The 20,223-nt window shown below is 45.3% G+C and overlaps 10 protein-coding genes across 13 annotated transcripts; 5 read left to right on the forward strand and 5 right to left on the reverse strand.

Moving 5' to 3' along the window:
• Positions 1-23: 23 nt before the first annotated feature.
• Positions 24-1,766, reverse strand: TERG_06499 (uncharacterized protein; the record flags this gene model as incomplete). The annotated part of the gene is made up of 1 exon (XM_003233464.1): positions 24-1,766. The coding sequence occupies one exon, from the start codon at positions 1,764-1,766 to the stop codon at positions 24-26; it is 1,743 nt and encodes a 580-aa protein (XP_003233512.1).
• A 459-nt stretch (positions 1,767-2,225) lies between these two features.
• On the reverse strand, positions 2,226-3,514 carry TERG_06500 (mitochondrial GTP/GDP carrier protein 1; the record flags this gene model as incomplete). Its single annotated transcript, XM_003233465.1, has 7 exons — positions 2,226-2,561; positions 2,623-2,800; positions 2,860-2,993; positions 3,050-3,163; positions 3,221-3,262; positions 3,328-3,365; positions 3,424-3,514. The coding sequence occupies 7 exons, from the start codon at positions 3,512-3,514 to the stop codon at positions 2,226-2,228; spliced, it is 933 nt and encodes a 310-aa protein (XP_003233513.1).
• Positions 3,515-3,905: 391 nt separating this feature from the next.
• On the forward strand, positions 3,906-4,247 carry TERG_12417 (uncharacterized protein; the record flags this gene model as incomplete). The annotated part of the gene is made up of 1 exon (XM_047751379.1): positions 3,906-4,247. One exon carries the CDS (start codon positions 3,906-3,908, stop codon positions 4,245-4,247), a length of 342 nt encoding a protein of 113 aa, XP_047606939.1.
• A 45-nt stretch (positions 4,248-4,292) lies between these two features.
• TERG_06501 (uncharacterized protein) lies at positions 4,293-4,751 on the forward strand (the record flags this gene model as incomplete). Its single annotated transcript, XM_003233466.1, has 1 exon — positions 4,293-4,751. One exon carries the CDS (start codon positions 4,293-4,295, stop codon positions 4,749-4,751), a length of 459 nt encoding a protein of 152 aa, XP_003233514.1.
• Positions 4,752-5,101: 350 nt separating this feature from the next.
• TERG_06502 (uncharacterized protein) lies at positions 5,102-6,409 on the forward strand (the record flags this gene model as incomplete). The annotated part of the gene is made up of 2 exons (XM_003233467.2): positions 5,102-5,245; positions 5,306-6,409. Exons 1-2 carry the CDS (start codon positions 5,210-5,212, stop codon positions 6,407-6,409), a joined length of 1,140 nt encoding a protein of 379 aa, XP_003233515.1. The 5' UTR covers positions 5,102-5,209.
• Positions 6,410-6,852: 443 nt separating this feature from the next.
• TERG_06503 (uncharacterized protein) lies at positions 6,853-7,600 on the reverse strand (the record flags this gene model as incomplete). Its single annotated transcript, XM_003233468.1, has 4 exons — positions 6,853-7,059; positions 7,132-7,225; positions 7,304-7,519; positions 7,590-7,600. The coding sequence occupies 4 exons, from the start codon at positions 7,598-7,600 to the stop codon at positions 6,853-6,855; spliced, it is 528 nt and encodes a 175-aa protein (XP_003233516.1).
• A 649-nt stretch (positions 7,601-8,249) lies between these two features.
• TERG_06504 (uncharacterized protein) lies at positions 8,250-8,754 on the reverse strand (the record flags this gene model as incomplete). The annotated part of the gene is made up of 3 exons (XM_003233469.1): positions 8,250-8,455; positions 8,539-8,545; positions 8,608-8,754. 3 exons carry the CDS (start codon positions 8,752-8,754, stop codon positions 8,250-8,252), a joined length of 360 nt encoding a protein of 119 aa, XP_003233517.1.
• A 1,012-nt stretch (positions 8,755-9,766) lies between these two features.
• On the forward strand, positions 9,767-11,975 carry TERG_06505 (hsp70-like protein; the record flags this gene model as incomplete). 4 transcript variants are annotated; one of them, XM_003233470.1, is made up of 4 exons in its annotated part: positions 9,767-9,782; positions 9,890-10,620; positions 10,691-11,742; positions 11,810-11,975. In XM_003233470.1, 4 exons carry the CDS (start codon positions 9,767-9,769, stop codon positions 11,973-11,975), a joined length of 1,965 nt encoding a protein of 654 aa, XP_003233518.1. The 4 variants fall into 4 exon arrangements, with proteins under 4 accessions (XP_003233518.1, XP_047606940.1, XP_047606941.1 ...); XM_047750206.1 differs by having other exon boundaries at positions 10,691-11,746; positions 11,810-11,854; XM_047750207.1 differs by lacking the exon at positions 11,810-11,975 and having other exon boundaries at positions 10,691-11,776.
• Positions 11,976-12,617: 642 nt separating this feature from the next.
• On the reverse strand, positions 12,618-14,240 carry TERG_06506 (uncharacterized protein; the record flags this gene model as incomplete). Its single annotated transcript, XM_003233471.1, has 2 exons — positions 12,618-14,011; positions 14,081-14,240. The coding sequence occupies 2 exons, from the start codon at positions 14,238-14,240 to the stop codon at positions 12,618-12,620; spliced, it is 1,554 nt and encodes a 517-aa protein (XP_003233519.1).
• A 730-nt stretch (positions 14,241-14,970) lies between these two features.
• Positions 14,971-17,198, forward strand: TERG_06507 (uncharacterized protein). The gene is made up of 2 exons (XM_003233472.2): positions 14,971-15,544; positions 15,596-17,198. The coding sequence occupies exons 1-2, from the start codon at positions 15,380-15,382 to the stop codon at positions 16,451-16,453; spliced, it is 1,023 nt and encodes a 340-aa protein (XP_003233520.1). The 5' UTR covers positions 14,971-15,379; the 3' UTR covers positions 16,454-17,198.
• The last annotated feature ends 3,025 nt before the right edge of the window (positions 17,199-20,223 follow it).

Below are 20,223 nucleotides of genomic sequence, written 5' to 3' on the forward strand. Positions count from 1 at the left end.
CGGGGTTCGGGGTAACCCCCTTTTTAGAGATTCATGTAAATATCTGTCATGAAACCCGACGCCTTCCTTTTAAATACACGGGAATATCTATCAGAACATAGTTTTGAGGCATCTTGAGCTATGGTTTCTGGAGCTACATTCTTCACAAAGTCACACCACAGCAGGCTGCCCAGGCTGCCTAAGTTTACCGGTGGCGGTTTATCTCCCGGAGATGTATAGCCCACGTCCGCGAGATACTCATCCTTTTTGCTGACCCAGAACCATGATATGTAACGGAGAGAATGGCCAGTGCAGCGAGCGTGTTGCTGAACGGCTAGATGAGAGTCACTAATCACAATTTTACCAGGAGGTTTCCAAGGTGGGGGGCCGCCGATCCAATTTTTTTGAGAAAGAAAGAGTAAAAATGCCTCTTTCTCACGAGTAATAAGCGTCTCACCGCTACCGATTGGGCCTGAGCATGGAGAACATATAAAGGATTGAGGTATCTGCGTCCACCACCAGGATTGCAGGTTTACATGGGGTACGCCGCTTCGAGCCTTCTCCAGAACAAACCTATCAAGGCCAGTGATCGCACTCCCCAGCCACCAACCTCCAACCGACGTATTTTGGAACATGCACATAGCTGTAGCGTGGCGCAGGTTCACGGAATCAAGGATTGAGAATATGGGCTCTAACCACTCGCTGCATAGATTGCATGGAACTGACGGTTCGAAAAAGACGCTGCAGAGAAGAGAAAGAATCACAGTACAAGCAGAACTTATAGTCATAAGGTGTAGCATCCGGCGATTTAGCTCTTCGAGGTCTTCACATTGCGGCCCCGAGTCCACCATCGGAGAATTGGAAGGTGTGCATATCGGCGCCGGTAGCATGAAAGGGGTTCCAGTGTGTGCATGTGTGGGGATCATGAGGGCTGCCACGAAGGCTGTTTTTGCCTGCTCCATAAGGCCGTGTTGGAGGCAGAAATCTCGGAGATACTGATAGCTAGTATGCGCGCCCGGGCATTTTATAGGGGATACAGGTGCAGGTCCACATATAGTCAAATTCAGGTTACTGGTGAGGCACATTGCCCATGGTGACTGGTATTCAACGTCGTCACAAAGAAGAATTGAGGCTACCCATCCTTGCCCAGGAGCAAGGACTGCTGACCACCACCTCACGACTTCTGGATTCTCGGTGCAAGTTTCTAGTATTGGGCCATAAGCCTGGCCTGGGGCGCAAGTCAGTGCCCTCGCGGCTGTATATCTAACCTGCCCGTCCTGTGACATCGCCCAGGCGCTGGAAAGGATATAAGCCCATGCCAGGGTCAGCGCGGCCACATAGTCCCTTCCATCTCCATTGCCAATCCAGCCTCTCAATCCATGACATTCATCGAGGTTGCAAGGAATAACATCTCGTAAGCCTAAAAGGACGTCTTGTGCCACCATCTTGCTCTCTGCCAGGCGCATGAAGTCTTCATTATACGATGAATTGCACTCACTCTCCTCCAAGGAATCAGGAGCCTCACAGCCCCATGTATCTGTTGTTGACCATTTCACGACCCCTTTACCAAATACATATTGTTTGGAAGAGTCAACATATTCCGTATGACGAGAATGTGTATAGTCAGGGACACTCTTAAGTCTTCGACTGATGTCTGGTACGTATCCCAACGGCCCATCGGCTATCATTTCACGCAAAAAGTCCCAGTGTATTTTGCTTTGGCGGATAATCTTTTTTCGTTCCTCAACAGACGGAGCAATATCCCGTTCATATTGAAAGCAACTCATCTTGCTATTCCTCACTCTTGTAAGCTGGATTTGATAGACAGGCAGGCCAGAGACGATATTCAGCCCTTGTCTAGTGGTGTCGATTGATCGTGCCTACTACCTGATACATCAACAACCGATCGTTGTGCGGAAGGCACGATGAGCTGAGTGTAAATGATCAAGCCACCATCGCAAGGGATTACAATAGCCCATATCATAAACCTTGAAACGCTCAAATTGAAATACAAAGATTCCCAAGAATATAAACCATATTTTGCATTAACTCCAGGAACTAGGCTGACATATAACCGTAAGGGGGAGACGATCCTCTATAAATACACGAAAAAGAAGGTGGGGCGGAGATATTAAAATCTATCATAAATAGAATACACCCCAGGTGAGCAGGAGCCCGTCCATGGGGATGCACGCTGCCGTAGAATGTAAAGGGGTAGGAGGAGGGGAGTCAATCATATTAGCGATTTAGACAACCTTCCCAAAGGCGGGTATAAGGGTTTGTGCTAGCCAGAAGCTGAACACTAGCTTGGGACCGGTCATGAGAAGTTTGGGAGTTAATCCCTTGAAAAAGGCGGTCATTCCCTCATTTCTGGCCATACTGCTGACGATACGGAATCCGGACTCAGGGTTCTCGAAGTTTCGGTTCTGAATGCGTGTCTTGATCACATCGAGAGGAGCGGAAACAATGAGAGACGCGCTGGCACCGGCAATTGAGGCAATGAAGTTCTGGAACCAGGTTGCCGAGTTATAGTCAGTGAGACCATAAAGATATTCCTTGGTGAAAGCGGAGCCACCAAACAGCTAATGGAAACGATGTCAGTAATAATCCGGGCTTTGTGGGTGATATAAAGGCAAAACGTACAGCGAAAGAACCAGGAGCATTACGAGCAGCAGTCCATCCAGCACCACGGTAGAGGCCCATGCCCTCATCAGCAATGATTTTGAAGAGGCCTCTGCCACGGAAAGCCTCTGGGTTGGTTTGTCGCTTAATCTTGAGGACGTCAAGTGGCAGGAGGACAATTTCTCCAATACCAATCAAACTAGAGCCTTGTCAGCACTAGAAAAGCAAGGTGAAAGAAAGCGGTGCGCTTTTACACACCTTCCAGCAGTAGCGTGCATGATGGCCTTGCCGGTTCCTTTTCCAAAGGCATTGTCAAAGTCCTTTCCGTAGTTTGTGCCTAGGAAGTCACGCACAAATGGCTGGCCACCATACTTGTATATTCTTTGCAGAACCTAGTGCTTATTAGATATTGGCCTGATGCTGTATATCCGCTGACCATAGGACGCACCTTATATCCAGCAGCGTATCCAAGACCGGGGAAGAGGGACGTGAATTTGCGCACAACACCGGCGGAGGAATATTCCTTAAAGATAACCTTGTTCAATTCGGAAACATTGGTAATCTAATGACAAAGGTTAGCAACAGAGCATAATCACCCATAATCTAACAGAGAACGTACCTTTCCCTGGTTGCTCATAAGACGTTTAGCCGTTGTGTCGACCTAATTCATCGGATTTCTTAGTCATTTGTCCTTCAAATGCATTCCAATGCGTCAATGTCATTTACCGGATGGAAGATGAGCAGTTCCGCAATTCCAGCAGATCCTATAGCAAATTGCATCAGCAACAATTGTCATCTACTTCAATTAGAGCTTTGACATACCTGATCCCAGCAGACGAGCAGTGCCCGACTCTCTTTTGACATCCTTGGTCGCTGAGCCAGCTCCAGCAACAGCCATTGCAGGTGGAGACATTTTTAATAAATTGAAGGGGGTTCTCGTTCGTGATCTCTTTAAATAATTCTAAGGAAGCAAAGGTCGTAAATAGAAGTATCAACAGAGCAGTCTACAGGGCAGAACAAAAAGAACAAGCTTGGAAAACGAAGATGCCGCTGGAGGTGTGAACCTGGTCGTTGCGTTGCAGCCGATGTCGCTTTTCGAGTCCCAAAATTTTCTTCCGTCGGTAGCTTCGGCTTGGCGTGCCTGAATAACACGTGAGAGCGGCCAGGGTCCGAGATTTAAACTTCCAGTGTCGAGATCCACAAACTAGTCATTGAATAACACTGATATCAGCGAACTCGTTTGACATGCCATTGTTTAATATAGGGTCTCTTCAAGTGAACCTGGGGCTATTTGGTACGTGAAGATGCTGGTTATTCATAGCCGTGCTATGAATAATGATGTATCTTACGCTTTCCATATTCCATTGATGCATTATTGTTGGCAGCGCCATTTCAATACCCAAGTAACCCAAGCAGGGCTCACCATCACTCAATCCTTCACTAGCTCTGTCAAGCAGGGCCGGTTATACCAAGTCACTAGAAAAATACCCAGGAATTTGCTTGGAAAGCAGTGGCCAGGACAGCTGTATAAAAGCTTGCCCATTTTATGTTTGCTGCATTCTGTTCTTGAAATCTTGCAACTCTCTACACAATCATACTCCCGACTCCTGTTTCTGCTACAGCTGCAGCACCCTTGTTGGTCCTGATACCCACGTTCGGCCGCGTCCACCAAGTTCGTTAAGTATATTAATATGAAGCTCGCCAGCGCCGTCTTCATCGGCCTTGCCGCTTTCGTGGCCTATGCTCAAGCAACTCCGGTTTCACCCTCAGAGACACCCACAACCGGCGAGTTTACTAGGACCCCTGGAACCGTCGTCGACACAAGAAAGTTCCAAGGCAAGATGTCAGCCAAGCCCTCCAAACGCAACACTCCTACCGATGATGAGGTTTTAACCCTCGATCTGAGTACTATCTCTGCGCCCATCCAGCCAGAAGACCCGGACCACGCCATCCTTCCAAGCCACACTCCCGCAATCCGTGGCCGCTCCGGTGCTACTATAGACTGCCCTCCCTACGCACCATGGACGTGTGATGGAGTTACTTGCTTCAATTTCTTTACTCATAACTGCTGCAAGGGAGGGGTGGTTTGCAAGGATCCCGATGTCTGCGTGCGTAATTACTTGGGCCAACCCGCTTGCCATAGGAATTAATCATGGGACAGTTCAGAGTACAAGATGTCGGACCTCTGAATTGTTGCGTGGGGTTAGTCTTATGGAATCTTGCATGTGGCCTTATTACATCTTAGCCATCATGTCAACTTAGTCTTGCCCATGCAACCATGTCCTAGCTATACTTGAGCGTCAAATATTCTTTTGAATATTAACAAGAGAAGCAACTCCTCTCAATAACTTATTTCTGTGTCTTGACGTGTCAATAGAGATGAGTTTTAATGTAAGCTTTTTCTATATAGTTATGCCAAGCTTTTACAGATAAACAATTTTTGAAGCTCCCTTTGAGCCTCATCGACCAAGCAGTAATCACCGACGTCTAAACACAAAGACAACGTTGACTTCCTCGAAGGTCTGAACACAGACCGATACCCGAGACATAGCCTACCTGCAGCAATATTCAAGCGCCTGTGTCATATATCACACCAAGTAGCAGCACGATGTTTAACCCTCTCCCACCAATAGAGCCTAGGGACGTGAGTGCTACCACTCAATAACAGCTGCAACAGCGCTCCTACTGATAATAATTTTTACAGTCTCATACCCTATGGTACTCATCCTCGTACACAGGACGGTCTGCAGCCAACTCTTCCCAGAACCCAACTTCCGGAGCGCAGAACCCACAACCTGGCCGTCGAAATGGCCGGTCTCAAGGAACAAACACCCCTCTCTTCTCAGCTTCATTTGATCCGCTTTCTACACTACTCGCGGAAGAACGAGCCCTTACATTACGAAAACAGAACATTGCGTCCTTTGGATTTTCGTGGATTCGGCCTGCCGGTTTCCCCAAGACCATGATGGGCCTGCGAGAAGAAGAGCTGGAGTGCGAGGAGGGTGCCGGTGCGGGCTTAGGCGAGGGCGATATAGAAGAGGAAGAGTTCATGGAAGGAATTGAAGGTGGTGAGGGAGGTTTGGGGCTAGATGGTGCTGGGGAGGGTGTAGAAGGGGATGCTGGCATGGAGAGGGATTTGGACGGTGATATACCTGATGGCGACGGGGAAGGGTTTGGGCTGGTGGAGGAAGGCGAGGAAGGATATGAAGATGAAGAGGAAGAGTTTCTGGATGAGGAAGAAGAAGGGATGATGGCGAGAGATCTAGATGACGATGTCCCTGAGGCTCCGGATGCAGATGAAGAAGATGAAGAGGAGGATGGAGACGAAGATGACCAAGAAGACGGATACGGTGACACTAGTGAGGTGCGTCCACCGAATAATACTAGGACTCCTGGTGAGTCGCATATGATGATGGAGCGGGATCTAGACGGCAGCGTCCCAGATGCGCCACAGGAGACTCCCTCTCGACAACAGGAATGGGAACATACAGACTCTGATGAAGATGTCTATGACGAAGACGATGACGAAGTTGAGGAAGAAGAACAGGAAGGGGAAGATGAAGGTACGGATGAAGGCCATTCGAGGTTAAGCTGGGCCAGCCTACCTCCAGGGTATATCCCCCATCTCACACCCTCAGGGCCGCGGCGAGAAACCGAAGCTGAACGATTGTTCATTGAACGGTGGGGAGGGAATGATGACAGTATAGATATTGGGTCCAGCGACATGCTACCGGCGAATCCGTTGAGTATATCTCGACGGCGAAGCCGGAGACATGCGGACGAGGACTCTGACCTAGAAGAGATGTGAATGATAGGTGGCGTACCATTAGATTAGAACAGCTTATCAATACCCAGATATATTTTACAAGAAACATGCTAAACGGATGAGGTATTACAAATCAGTGAATTTCATGTTAAGAATAACACTTCGCTAAGCAGCAGAAGTAGAGAAGAGAAGAAGAAGGGGAAGAGAAAGAAGAGAGGGAATATGCGCCCCTGGACATATACAGAGAAATGGAAGGGTGAGAAAAGGGTACACGTCAGGCATTATCGTATGTAGCGTCAGCATCCTATGGCCACCAGAAGAACAGAAGAAACAAGCTGAAATCCCATAACTCCTCTTAACGAGTTAAACCCAAAGTGAAAAGTTATATTCCAGAAGAGCAAGTGCAGAAGAAGTATCCAACATCAAGCAAAAGAAAGGCGTGGGAGCGTGGCGTGGCGTGGCAATTGCAGGCGCAGTGGGAAAGACTATGACAGCCAAACGTAGGCAAAGAGGAAGAAGACGAAGACGAAGAAGCCTAGCCAGACTTTCCAGCCTACGCCAGTCCGCTCCGCCATTCTGAGCATTCGGTTCATGGTGCCTCGTAGCTTGACGCGGGAGGAATCGAAGGCATCGTTCATTTTCTCTGCGAGGGAGGTCGAGTCTCGTATCTCGTCGCCGATGGCTACTGTGATCTATAAATCAGTCCTCAGTTAGCATGAGACTCTTAAGCGTGCACGTATGTGAGCATGCTAAGGTATGCGTACATCTTTCAACATCTTCACTTTGGCTGTGATGCCTGCTATTTCCGAGTCGTTCTGCGACTCTAGAGAAGATAGTACCGCATCTGAGTATTGACCTCTAGATTGACTCGTTAGTTGGTATATCCTACAAGGAAAAAGAATAGACCGGTAAAAGAAGTGATATAGATGAACTGACTTTGAATTCGGTGTAGCGGCCCTGTAGGCGGACCCATCACCTCCGCCGACACCTATATGGCCATTCAAATACCCCTGCGTGTATCCACCAGGCCGCGAAGGGGATCGACTGCTGGCTTGTGCATGAGCAGGCGACCTGCTGACGCCGCCGTTATATGAGTCGAAGAGCGAGGAGGAAGACCGGGGATCTCGCTGGTGGAGAGTTGAGTGGGTGAATCTGGCGCCGTGTTAGAAGAAGCTGCTGTGCGCGTGTTGGGCCGCATGGTGAAGATGACTCGATGTCTTACCGGGATGCCATTTATTCAGACTGTGAGAGCAAAGAAGAGAGAGACATGAGACATTGTCTAATCTGGCCAAGGGATGAAGAAAGAGAGATCTGTTGTTTCTTAGCGATTTAATTTTAAGATTGAAATGCGTTCATATGATGCTTAGTCAGCAAAACAAGGAGAGCTTATGTTGTGGCTGGTTAGCTGGGGACTTGGGGAGACGAAGGATGGCAAAAGCAGGCGCAGGAACATGGAGAGAAGAGCTAGATCATTGGCTCGAGCGAGTAAGGAGGTTTGAACTGGTAGTGACCTGATTCGTAACTGAGAAAGGGGCCTCTGATAAGACACGGGAGACATATAAGAGAACACCAGTCACCTGTTTGGTTCGTTAAAATAGTAATCTTGTTTCTTTTTTTTTGAATCATCCATCCCATCATCATAATTTGAATAATAGTAAAATCTGTTTCGTAGTATGTGATTTTCCCTCAGAAGTGACTCTCCCTTTGAGACCGTTTCCATCCACCAAAGCCAGCCAGCCCACCCCATCCGGCCACAATAAAAAAAAAAGGTGAGAAATTTGAAAGAAGTGAGAAAAAAAGTCAAAACAAGAGTAGTGGCTCAAACTCCGGCGCCGTTAAAGGGAAGACCGAATGCAGCATGAAGCTGGTTCATTGAGTTGGTTTAATGCTCCATGTCGTCGTCAACAGGGGCTTTGAAGTCTTCGTCGTCGTCGTCGTCCATGGCAACGTCACCCGTCTCCTTCTCCTTGGCAGCAAGTTCCGCGTAGTTGACCTCCTTGCCGCGCGTGCGTCTGCCACTGGGCAGGATGTTGTCTGTCGAGATGGGCTCGAGGTTATCGTTCCCGCCCTCCTCATCTTCATCGACAGCTAATATTGACAGTCAGTGCTGAACTTGAACTCTTGGCTTTTGATCAACTTTTGCGCACGCAGCAGGTGTATATAGCTCTTACCATCCTCCTACAACAACAACAACCGTGTTAGTCATACAGCTTTCAACTAGTATAGAGAAGGGAATTTACGAGATCGTCTTCGTCCTCTGAGCTGTCGTCTGCCTCCATCTCCACATCGTCAGGCACGCGCTCAACGGCCTTGCCCTTGCCCTTGTCCACGGAAGTGTCCATGGCGGCGTCGTTTCCGGCGAGTGTAGTCTCGGTGTTGTCACCCATTGTGCTGTGCTAGTCAAGGGAACGTGTCTGTACCGCTGAAGAAGGATGTCTCAAAGGCTTGTAGCTGGTCTTGCTGCACGAAGTTCAAGTTGAAGCTGAAAGCGAAGAAAAGTTGCTCGTCGCGCCGAAAGTCGGAAAAAGGCTCGAGTTGAGTTTCGCGACCCAAGAAGGGAAGGTCGAGGTGCTTAGTCATGAATCACGTGACACAACCCACTGACTCTGCAGGCTTTTTTGCGGCGCTTAAGGGGAAGAAGCCAGACATCGAAGAAGGCGAAGACGAAGAGGACGAAGAGTAAGACGAAGTAGAAGTGAAGTAGAAGTTGACGTAGACAGAGTAGAGCAGACAAGGCCACAACAACTGAAGCACTCACTATCTACCGTCCATCACTCCTTCACTTTCCCACCAGCTTGCTCTGCTTGCTCTGCCTGCTCAGCTCTAGAGTTCGCGAACTTTCCAGCATCCCACCTTGATTACGTCATAAGCCCACCTTGAATTTTCCCGCCACTTTCCCCCCCCTCGACGCTGCTGGGTAAACAGACCTCGCAGCGCAGCAGAAAGTAGACGGCAGCGACGGCGAGGAGAGGCAGCGAGACGGCCAATTAGTGGGCGACAGCAGGGTAGACGACGGGCGCGTAGCAAGACAGGCCGGACAGGCCGGACAAAGAGGCAGAAGAAGCTGCTGGAAGTGACGAGAGGGAGGCAGACGCAGCGCGAAGGGGCCTGAGGTGGAACCGGGCGAAGAAGTTGCTAGAAGCTTCTGGCAGGCCAAAAACCTCACCGCCCGCATATAAACATATTTCAACTCGCACAACTTCTCTTCGTCCCTCTCTTCTTCTTCTTCTCTTCCTCACACTCACTCGCACTCTCACTCTCGCGAGAAACATCTTCTTGATCAGCATTTGATCAGAGATAGCAGCTTCACACACTCAAGAAGCGTCTTAGAACCCCCTCCTCTTTCGCTTGTACACTACCTTGTTTTGTCACACCCGCCAGAAATACACAACATCCAAAATGGCTCCCGCAGTTGGTATGTACCTGACCTGAACCACTCGAGAGAGACGGGAGACTGGAGACAGAATGCCAGGCTCTCCAGCAGCTTAAAAAAAAGACCAGTGATAGCTAACGTCTTCCTAGGTATCGATTTGGGTACCACGTACTCCTGCGTGGGTATCTTCCGTGATGACCGCATTGAAATCATCGCCAACGATCAGGGAAACCGCACCACTCCCTCCTTCGTTGCCTTCACAGACACCGAGCGTCTCATTGGAGATGCCGCAAAGAACCAGGTCGCCATGAACCCTATCAACACCGTCTTCGATGCTAAGCGTCTCATTGGACGCAAGTTCAACGACGCCGAGGTCCAGGCCGACATGAAGCACTTCCCCTTCAAGGTTGTCGAGAAGAGCGGCAAGCCCATCGTCCAGGTCGAGTTCAAGGGCGAGGAGAAGCAGTTCACCCCTGAGGAAATCTCCTCCATGGTCCTCACCAAGATGCGTGAGACCGCCGAGGCCTATCTCGGTGGCACCGTCAACAACGCTGTCATCACTGTCCCTGCCTACTTCAACGACTCCCAGCGTCAAGCTACTAAGGACGCCGGTCTCATTGCCGGTCTCAACGTCCTCCGTATCATCAACGAGCCCACTGCTGCTGCTATTGCCTACGGTCTCGACAAGAAGGCCGACGGTGAGCGCAACGTTCTCATCTTCGATCTCGGTGGTGGTACCTTCGATGTCTCCCTCCTGACCATCGAAGAGGGTATCTTCGAAGTCAAGTCCACTGCCGGTGACACTCACTTGGGTGGTGAGGACTTTGACAACCGTCTCGTCAACCACTTCGTCAACGAATTCAAGCGCAAGAACAAGAAGGTATGGGCATATTAAATTCTCCCCTTTCTCCAATTGAAATAAAATTAAAAGTTACTAACCTTTTTGACAGGATCTCTCCACCAATGCTCGTGCTCTCCGCCGTCTCCGCACTGCCTGCGAGCGTGCTAAGCGTACTCTCTCTTCTGCTGCCCAGACCTCCATTGAGATTGATTCTCTCTATGAGGGTGTTGACTTCTACACCTCCATCACCCGTGCTCGTTTCGAGGAGCTCTGCCAGGACCTCTTCCGCTCCACTATGGAGCCTGTCGAGCGAGTCCTCCGTGACGCCAAGATCGACAAGTCCTCCGTCCACGAGATTGTCCTCGTCGGTGGTTCTACTCGTATCCCCAAGATCCAGAAGATGGTCTCCGACTTCTTCAACGGCAAGGAGCCAAACAAGTCCATCAACCCCGATGAAGCCGTTGCCTACGGTGCTGCCGTCCAGGCCGCCATTCTCTCCGGTGACACCTCCTCCAAGTCCACCAACGAGATCCTCCTGCTCGATGTCGCTCCCCTCTCTCTCGGTATCGAGACTGCTGGCGGTGTCATGACTCCTCTCATCAAGCGCAACACCACCATCCCTACCAAGAAGTCTGAGACTTTCTCCACCTTCTCTGACAACCAGCCTGGTGTCTTGATCCAGGTCTTCGAGGGTGAGCGTGCCCGCACCAAGGACAACAACTTGCTCGGCAAGTTCGAGCTCACTGGTATCCCACCTGCCCCCCGTGGTGTTCCTCAGATCGAAGTCACCTTCGATGTTGATGCCAACGGTATTATGAACGTCTCTGCTCTCGAGAAGGGCACTGGAAAGACCAACAAGATTGTCATCACCAACGACAAGGGCCGTCTGTCCAAGGAGGAGATCGAGCGTATGCTTGCTGAGGCCGAGAAGTACAAGGCCGAGGACGAGGCTGAGACTGCCCGTATCGGTGCTAAGAACGGTCTCGAGTCCTATGCTTACTCCCTCAAGAACACCTTGAGCGACTCCAAGGTCGACGAGAAGCTCGACGCTGCCGACAAGGAGAAACTCAAGTCCGAGATCGACAAGGTTGTTGCTTGGCTCGATGACAACCAGACCGCCACCAAGGAGGAATATGAGTCCCAGCAGAAGGAGCTTGAAGGGTATGTATATCCATTCTCGCAACACCTCCATTGAAAAGAAACATTATGCTAACATCTTTCCTTACAGTGTTGCCAACCCCATCATGATGAAGTTCTACGGTGCTGGCGGTGAGGGTGGTGCTCCAGGTGGCTTCCCAGGTGCTGGTGCTGGCGGCCCTGGCGGTTTCCCCGGTGCCGGTGCTGGTGGCGCTGCTGCCCACGACGACGGCCCAACCGTCGAGGAAGTCGACTAAATGTCTCGCTCACATCAGCGAAAAGAGACATCCTCCTTCCAACATTAAAAAAAAAAAATACCAATAATTCCTGCCAAAAAAAAAACATACATCATCATACCAAGGGGCGCCGGGTTCATCAATCATGTCATGTCTTTTCCTTTTCCTAATGAGTGCATACCATGTGTCTTTTTTAATGTCCCTTTTTCCTATGTCCTTTGATGACCATTTCCTTTTCTATCCACTTCGAACGAACCGAGGAAAAAAACATACACAGGATAGGGCGGAGGGTCGGTTACTCAAATCATTCCTTTCGAAGCAGATCCCTATTTTCCTTTTCTAAAACAAAATACAAAGTTTTTTTTCTCTTCGTTACTTCGATCATAGATGCGGTCTTCGGTGGAAAACTAATAGTTCCCTAGGTAGCAATGGAGAGCATGTTGATATTTCATATCTTTCTGATTTGTGTGTTTTGTAGATATATAAAGATTCTTTTCTTGGCATTGTCTTGAAGACAATTTCCAACGTCAACATTCCAGAATCAACAATTACTATACAGAATGATACCCTCGACTGGCGAGAGCAATTCGATATATTCGTTATTCTCATTACTTATAGCATAAATCATTTACCTAGTGTGTTCCCATTTATGGGTATGACATCCTACGACGGACATCCAAGTGCAGTATCCAGTAGCTTGGTCAACTTAATCCGTTCAATGAATCGTACCGCCGACGACACAGCACACTGATGATCTTCCTCTCTCACAAATAATGAGCACGCATGGCTAGCCACATCCTCGTCATACACGAGATCTTCAACTTCAATGTCCCCGGTATCAAAAGTACCGTTCCGGATATGTGGCGGCCTACCGTGAGATACCGCCGTCCATCTGTCCATATAGTACGTTGCCCACCATAGCTTCCTACGAAGTCTCTTTTCCCACGCTGGTATATCCCAGGCTGTGTCATTGTGGTGTAGGCCGAGGGCATGGGCACACGAAACTGCCTGCGCTGAAAGGGCGAGGATCTTGGAACCCAGCGCGGCTGCGTGTTCGGTGGGTTGAAGTTGGTGCAGAAGCAGAAGACAGGCCTGAAGGGTTGATAGCTTTGGGGATTCTATCTCTAGCTCCTTCTGCAGACTGGCGTGGACGTGTTCAAAAAGCATCTCTCGGAAAACTAGATCGGAATGGAGCGAGGTGCTATCCATGGGTAACCAGTAGGCTGCAAGAGCATATACTGCGCTTCGGAGCGTGAGAGAGATGCTATATTTATCCTGTGCGTATTCTCGCAGAAACCGGCCTTTGGAAAGCACGGGAAATGCAGGATGGACATTCGCGAAGTATAGCCGTACCAGGCTATCGGCTTGACCACTCACGATGTCTTCCACATCATCTTCGTGTAAAGTTGTGGATTTCCCTCTATATACTCCACAGAACCAAGCGCTGGATAGGGAGAAGTTGTCGGGAGGTAGATTTTGTGCTGGATCCGCGGGTTCGGCGTGGTTGAAGTTGATGTCCATATGATGGCCTAGATGATCAACGGCACCAGAGCGAAATGATGAGAGAGCATCCATAGCCTGCGGTTCCCCTGGAATGCCCATCAAATGTGCTGGGTTGCCAGTGACGTGGTTGAAGCTGTCTGTGGCCGGCGATATGGGATGCGGAGGCGGCGTTGGATTGGCAAAATATAAGTATTCCGGGAGGTTGTGGTAGACCTGTCCTGTGGCTGGGATAGCGGATGGATGATGGGGACTTGCTAAGGTGGCCGGATATCCAGGAATTGATGTTGTTGTTGTGTATTGCTCGTGATCTGATACACTCAGCATCGATACTGGGCTCAGCGCTCCTACCCCTGCCATACTCAGATGGTCCGGTGGTGATTGATAGAACGAGGCTTCGCTATGCTGCGTTGAACCGCCCGAACTGGTAGCCATATTGACAGGAGGAGATGTGCTATGCTCGGCATCTTTCTCTTGACTCTTAGCTGGTGGCCGACGGCGCGGCTTTGGAGTCGATATAAAAGAGCAGGTCACACATTTGCTTTCACAGAAACGACCTATCCAAGTCAGTCAGCAAGGACAACCACTGAAGGAAAGGGGCGATCTAACGCGGTAGTTATACGAACATGGCGGTTTGGTTACAATGACACATGCAGTCTTTCTCTGTCGGCACGCATCGCATGGCCTATCTTTGCGGCTCTTTAGTTCTCTTGCTCCTCCAAAGCGAGTTTCTATCTGGAAACTCTTTCGCTGCTTTGGTTGTTTCTTTTGAGCTATGTCTGCCATGGTCATCAACTGAACTGTAGAGGGAAGGCTCCGGAGTATCACTCTCTATATATTATCAACACAGTCGATTGATACGGTATCAACAAAGAATAGATAGAGAAAAGGTACGGCGGCCAACACCCCGACTGTGGATATATCTTTTTTTTGCCTGCTTGAAAATCAGGGACACCCGGGGGTCAGGCTCTATACATATTGCCTTACAGCCACCGAAGCCGGGCGAGAGACCGAGCACAACGGGTCCCTAATGCAAGGCATCATGAGTCCGTCCAAAAGCAAGGCCTGGACGCTCGCTCTCTTTCCCCCCCTTCGTCAAGGTCTCCCCACACGCTAGGCTCGATCATTCCCGGTGAGACGGTGGAGCATAACTTTGATAGATCGAGGACAACTGGAGAGGCCGTATAGGGTATCTACAGCCCCTCTCCAACTCCGACCTCCGGGCACTAGCAAGGAGGATACGAAGAGAAAAGCAATGGGAACGATCTTCGCAGAACAGGTTCTTCTTGTTTCCTCGAGTACGAAGCCAATACGACACCAGACTGGTCTGCATAGCGACGCTTCCGAAACACTTGCGTCTGGGGGCAAACTGACAAAAAGCCTTCATTTCTCTGTGGTTAAAATTTTGGTTTAAGGCTCGAGAAGTCAACGCCCGAGCAAGAGTTCCACCCTGCGCTTCGCCATTCTAAATACGGAAACTCGAATGCTGGTATTCCACCAATCCGCGCTGCGTTATGCCGGGCCAGGCGACTGGAGAAAGGAAGAACCACGGTCAAGCTTTTGCCCAAATGGGTTTGATTGATGTCAATCGACCCCGTAGTTAACGGTTCGGAGATGCTGCGGCTAGGAGTGCAAGCTGTTGTTTGCTCCATCGTAGCAGCTGGCTAGTTAGTTGACTAGTTGAGTAGTTGATCATTGCGATCAATGTCATTGTCAGTACCCAGGGCAGAGGGTTGACGAGTAGCTGTGAAAGCATGAGGATGACCAGAGGCAACTCTGTGATAGAGCGATGATATCAGCTGAAATTCTCCCCGCATCAGTAGACATATAATCATTCCCTTGCTGGTTATCGCTTGACCCGGCTTCTTTGGACGTTATAGCCACTACAGGACTTATATACCAATATATACGCCTACCTGCTAACCATGAGCCAGATTCCAGTCATCGACTTTGCACTGTTCCGCGATGGAAGCCCGGAAGATGCAGAGGCTACAGGGAAGAAGATCTTCGAGGCATTTCGAGATGTTGGATTCGTCTACTTGAAGAACCACGGCGTCCCCCAGGAGGTTGTTGATGAGGCGTTTTCCTGGGTATGGTCATGGCTAGCTGCAAATATCAATCTACTGACGCTTTAGTTATAGAACAAAAAACTGTTCGACCTTCCACAGTCTGAGAAGGAAAAGGCGCCTCACCCGCCAGAGGGATGGTGGCATCGAGGCTACTCCGGCGTAGGCCGCGAGAAGGTGACCCAGATGGTGTTTGACAGCGACACCCTCGGCGAGCTCCGCAAGATCCCCGACGTCAAGGAGTCCTTCGAGATGGGACGAGAGGACGACGAGATCACCCCCAACATCTGGCTGCCAGAGTCGACCATCCCTGGGTTCCGTGCGTTCTTCAACAACTTCTTCGAGATCAACCATGATGTTGGGCAGGAAATATTGCGCGCAGTGGCGATAGGGATGGGGCTCGACAGGGACTTTTTCGAATCGTACCATACGATGAAAGACAACCAGATCAGACTACTTCACTACCCTCCCGTGGAAGAGGAGATGCTTCGACAGGGTGAAAAAGAGCGTATAGCTGCTCATACTGACTTTGCTACGATGACTCTACTCTTCCAGGACGACGTTGGCGGGCTGGAAGTCGAAGATATCCGCCAAACGGGGGTGTTCAATCCTGTTCCATACATCCCTGGCACTATGGTGGTAAACATTGGGGATTTCCTTATGAGATGGAGTAACGATACGCTTCGGTCGACGATGCATCGGGTCAGGGCTCCGCCGGTGGTAAACGTGGATGAGAACGAGCAGGAGAAGGATGGGGGTTCGGGTGGTCGACGAATGAGTCGGGCCAGGTACTCGATTCCTTATTTCATTGCTGCAAATAAGAACAAGGTGATTGACTGCCTGCCTGGCTGCCATGGTCCGGACCGACCCAAGAAGTATGCGCCGATTACTTCGGGGGATTATATCGCCATGAGACTGAATGCCATCTCCTAGATAGTGTCCATAACTACGTAGCTGCTTTTTAGTCTTATGTTGTTTACAGAATGATGATGAGATCTAACGTGCCATCAGCTAAAATCGTTCTCTAAACTACCCCCATATCATCGCCTTCGAGCCTCATTCCCGCCAGCATGGTAACTTTGCCCTGGCGTGGGTCGTGCCGAAGAGGCAAAAGGACGACTGATGAGACTTCCTCGCCACTAGTTGCCCCTTTGATACAGAGCCAGGACTGCCTCGCTTCTCGATTATGGGGCTCTAGCAAGGAGTTCCCTAGATGAAAGAAAGAGGTCATCCTAGATACACTATTATTATGGTCAAACACAGTCCACAATCGGGTTAAATATAGCAGCCTGGACACTCAGGAGTTAGTCCGAGGTGGATTTCATCTTTGCTTCTAACTAGCTAGTTCTCACTAACTAGTTAGTTAACCAGTTAGCTAGTTTCCCAGGACATGGATACTTCGATCTTCATTGACTTTGGTTCTCACGATCGTTTAGTTAGCTAACTACCCAGAAAATAACGTGGCTCATCCTGGATAACGGCTTCCTAGCCGAGATCGACCAGTTGAAGTAGTTATCCAAATAGTTACTCGCGACATATAGGTCTAAACTCGATAGTTCAGAGAACAAGCTGTAAAGGTGCATGATGGTTGTACCGAGTCTGTTGCCCTTGGTGATGGTTACATGAACTATGCAGATCACCCTGCGTTGGGCGGTGACATGGCTTGATCAATACTCTGGCCCTTCCCACACCCCGGGGCTGTTATGATAACGTATGAAGATGTTGTATTTCTTAAGATGGTTCTAGAGGAACAAGCCTGAAGTAAGTTCTAGGCTTAATAATACCTGACTAATATAATATATCTGAAGATATAATATATAATATTACTATATTCTTAAAAAAGAGCGAAGTTAGTAGTATTTAGTTCTTAAGAGTTACTAGTACTTCTAAAAGGTATAAACGACAAGTAGGTAGTTCTTTAAAAAGGTAGTATAAGGTTTCTAGAAGTTCTAAGAGCTATCTTTTCCTTACTATCTAACTCTATATATAAGGTTATTCTCTCCTAATCTTAAATTAAGTATTTTTTTAACTTTATATTATTCTTAACTATCTAGTATATAAGGAGGAGGTAGAGGTAGAGAGTAGTTAAACTTATTAAAGGGGATAGGTTTAAGATAAATAATATTTATTACTAGGTATATATTCTTATATTTTAGAAGTAGCTATAGTTTATAGGCGAGCTTACTAACCTATTAAATAATAGGGAAGAGGCTAATATATAAAGGAGTAAGTACTAAATTTTTAAATAATTAATATCTATATTTACCTTTTTATACTACTTAAAGAAAAACTTAATTTTTAAATTAAATAGAAGAGTATTTTATATTATAGTATAATACTATCTTAGTTTATATAAGTACGAGAGTATTAGTAATATTAAAATAAATTTATTATTTAGTATTAATAAATTTATCTATAGTATAATAGAGAGGAGAAGGAAAAGAAGTATCTATAATTATATAAGAATTAATTCTATAAAATATTAAGAAAGAACTTATATTTATTAAGAAGTATTTCACTATATTTAGAGTAAACTTAATTTTAGAAAGGAGAGATATCTAAATATTAATATAAGCTTCTAGTACTATTAGAATAGTCTATAGGGTATATTTAATTACTTAATTTAATTACTCTATTTAACTATCTAATTAAGGATTATATATTATTATATAATATAGTAGGACTCTTACTTTTAAAAATAGAGCTCTCTAAAAGATTAATAGAAAGTATCTATTATAGTTTAAGATTATCTTAATTAGGAAACCCTAATAATAAATAATTTCTCTATAGAATTATAGGATCTAGTCCTAAGTACTATTTAAGACTTTTCTAAAAATATATTAAATATACTTCGAAAATTTATTAGTAACTATTATAATAGAATCATTTCCTTTAGAAGATAGGAGGCTAATAATAAAGTTAATAAAGAGAATATTAAAAGGAGTTAAGGAAATAATAAATTAAAGGGTACTATAAAGTTAATATAGGTATATTTTAGAAATTATATATACTAAGTATTCTTAAATATATTTTATAATAATATTATATAAATTAGGTATAAAAATCTATTTATATAAATATTAATATATTTTATTAATTCCTCTATAGATAGATTTATTATATACTTTTTATAGAAAATATTAAATTATAAATTTAGGGATATATAAATAATTTAAAGATTTTAAAATATAAAAAAGAAGTTTGATTTAAGTATTAATATAGAATTAATAAAATAAAAGAACTAACTCTTTTACTAAAGATATAGAAAGGAGTTTAGAGTAAATCTTACTAAATATTTAATCTTTCTATAAATCTATCTAAATCTATTTTATAAAATTATCTTTTATTTATAGAAGGGGTATAGATTTAGTAGCTTAAGATAATATATAAGTTATTAGAGTTTTAATAAAGTTTTTCTAAGATAGTCTAAATAGTATATCTATATTTTTATAAGTAAGTCTAGCTTAATAAATAATTATTATCTAAGGGAAATAAGTAGAGAAAATTAGAGACTATTTATTTATTCTTTAATTCTAGTACTTAGAGATAGATATAGTCTAAAGTGTGATTTTAAAAGTATTATAATCTAGTATAACTTTAAAATAGCTATAATTAAAGAAGTATAGAGCTTTTTAGAGTATCTAAATTAATATAGTAGTCTCTAATTCTATAGCTTTATAGCTCTATTCTACTAATAATAATAGCCTAAATAGAAAATAGATAGACTACTCCTAATTATTCCTATTCTTCTAATAGATTACTATTTTAAAATTATCCTTTGATTCGTTAATATATAGTATAAAGGGTTTTTCCTAATTAAAGAAGGTAAGAACTAAAGCTATTAAAATAGCTTCTTTTATATACTTTTAAGTAATTCTGGCTACTTATAGTTAAGAATCTAAGGCTAAGGTTTAGAAAGTTTAAAAAGTAAATTTTTAATATTATTTTCCTAAATAGGGACTTAACTTAAAGAAGGATATTTTTAAAGTTTAAAGAGAAGCTATAATTTAGATATATCTATTTATAAATTATTAATAATACCCGAAAAGTTCTAAATCTATCTTTAATTATTTAAGGGTTATTAAGAAGTATAGATATTTAATAGTAGCTATCTTCTCTTTCTAAATTAAGAGGCCTAATCTAGAAATATATAGACATAGAAGATTAATTAAAAAGTATATAAAGTAATATTTTAAGATAAATAATATAATACTAAGTTCTAAAAGTTAGAAGAGAATATTATTAAGGTCTATTAAGTATTAAAAAAGAGAGAGGGAATAAATTATAATATTATTAAGATATATAAGAACTAATTTCTATAGATATTTCCTTAAGGTTTATTCTATTAAATATTAAAGAAAGGTTAGAGAGTTTAAGAGTTCTATAGTAGTTTCTTTTATATATTTATATCCTCTATAAGGAGTAATAAAAGCTATTTTATATTTATTAGCTTTTATTATAAGAATTTAGAAAAATAACTTTATAATATTAAGAAAAGTAAAAATTATAGAACCTCTAAGAGCTAAGAGAATATAGTCTTACTTTAGAATAAAGTAGGTATCTAATTAAAGCTTAGTATTAATATAGTAAAGGTTAATAATAAGTTTTAATTTTCTATTCCTCTATACTATAAATATAAGTAAAGTAATAAAAGAGGGGTTATTAAGGGGTATTTTCTTAATTCTATTATATTCTTAAGTTTA

The sequence above is a fragment of the Trichophyton rubrum genome, assembly GCF_000151425.1.
Source record: "Trichophyton rubrum CBS 118892 genomic scaffold supercont2.7, whole genome shotgun sequence".
Lineage (NCBI taxonomy): Eukaryota > Fungi > Ascomycota > Eurotiomycetes > Onygenales > Arthrodermataceae > Trichophyton > Trichophyton rubrum.

Bases quoted from the DNA above. Each gene is read 5' to 3' on its own strand.
- TERG_06507 (XM_003233472.2), top strand. From the start codon at position 15,380: ATGAGCCAGATTCCAGTCATCGACTTTGCACTGTTCCGCGATGGAAGC. The intron at 15,545-15,595 runs GTATGGTCATGG...CTTTAGTTATAG, and splicing joins TTGATGAGGCGTTTTCCTGG to AACAAAAAACTGTTCGACCT.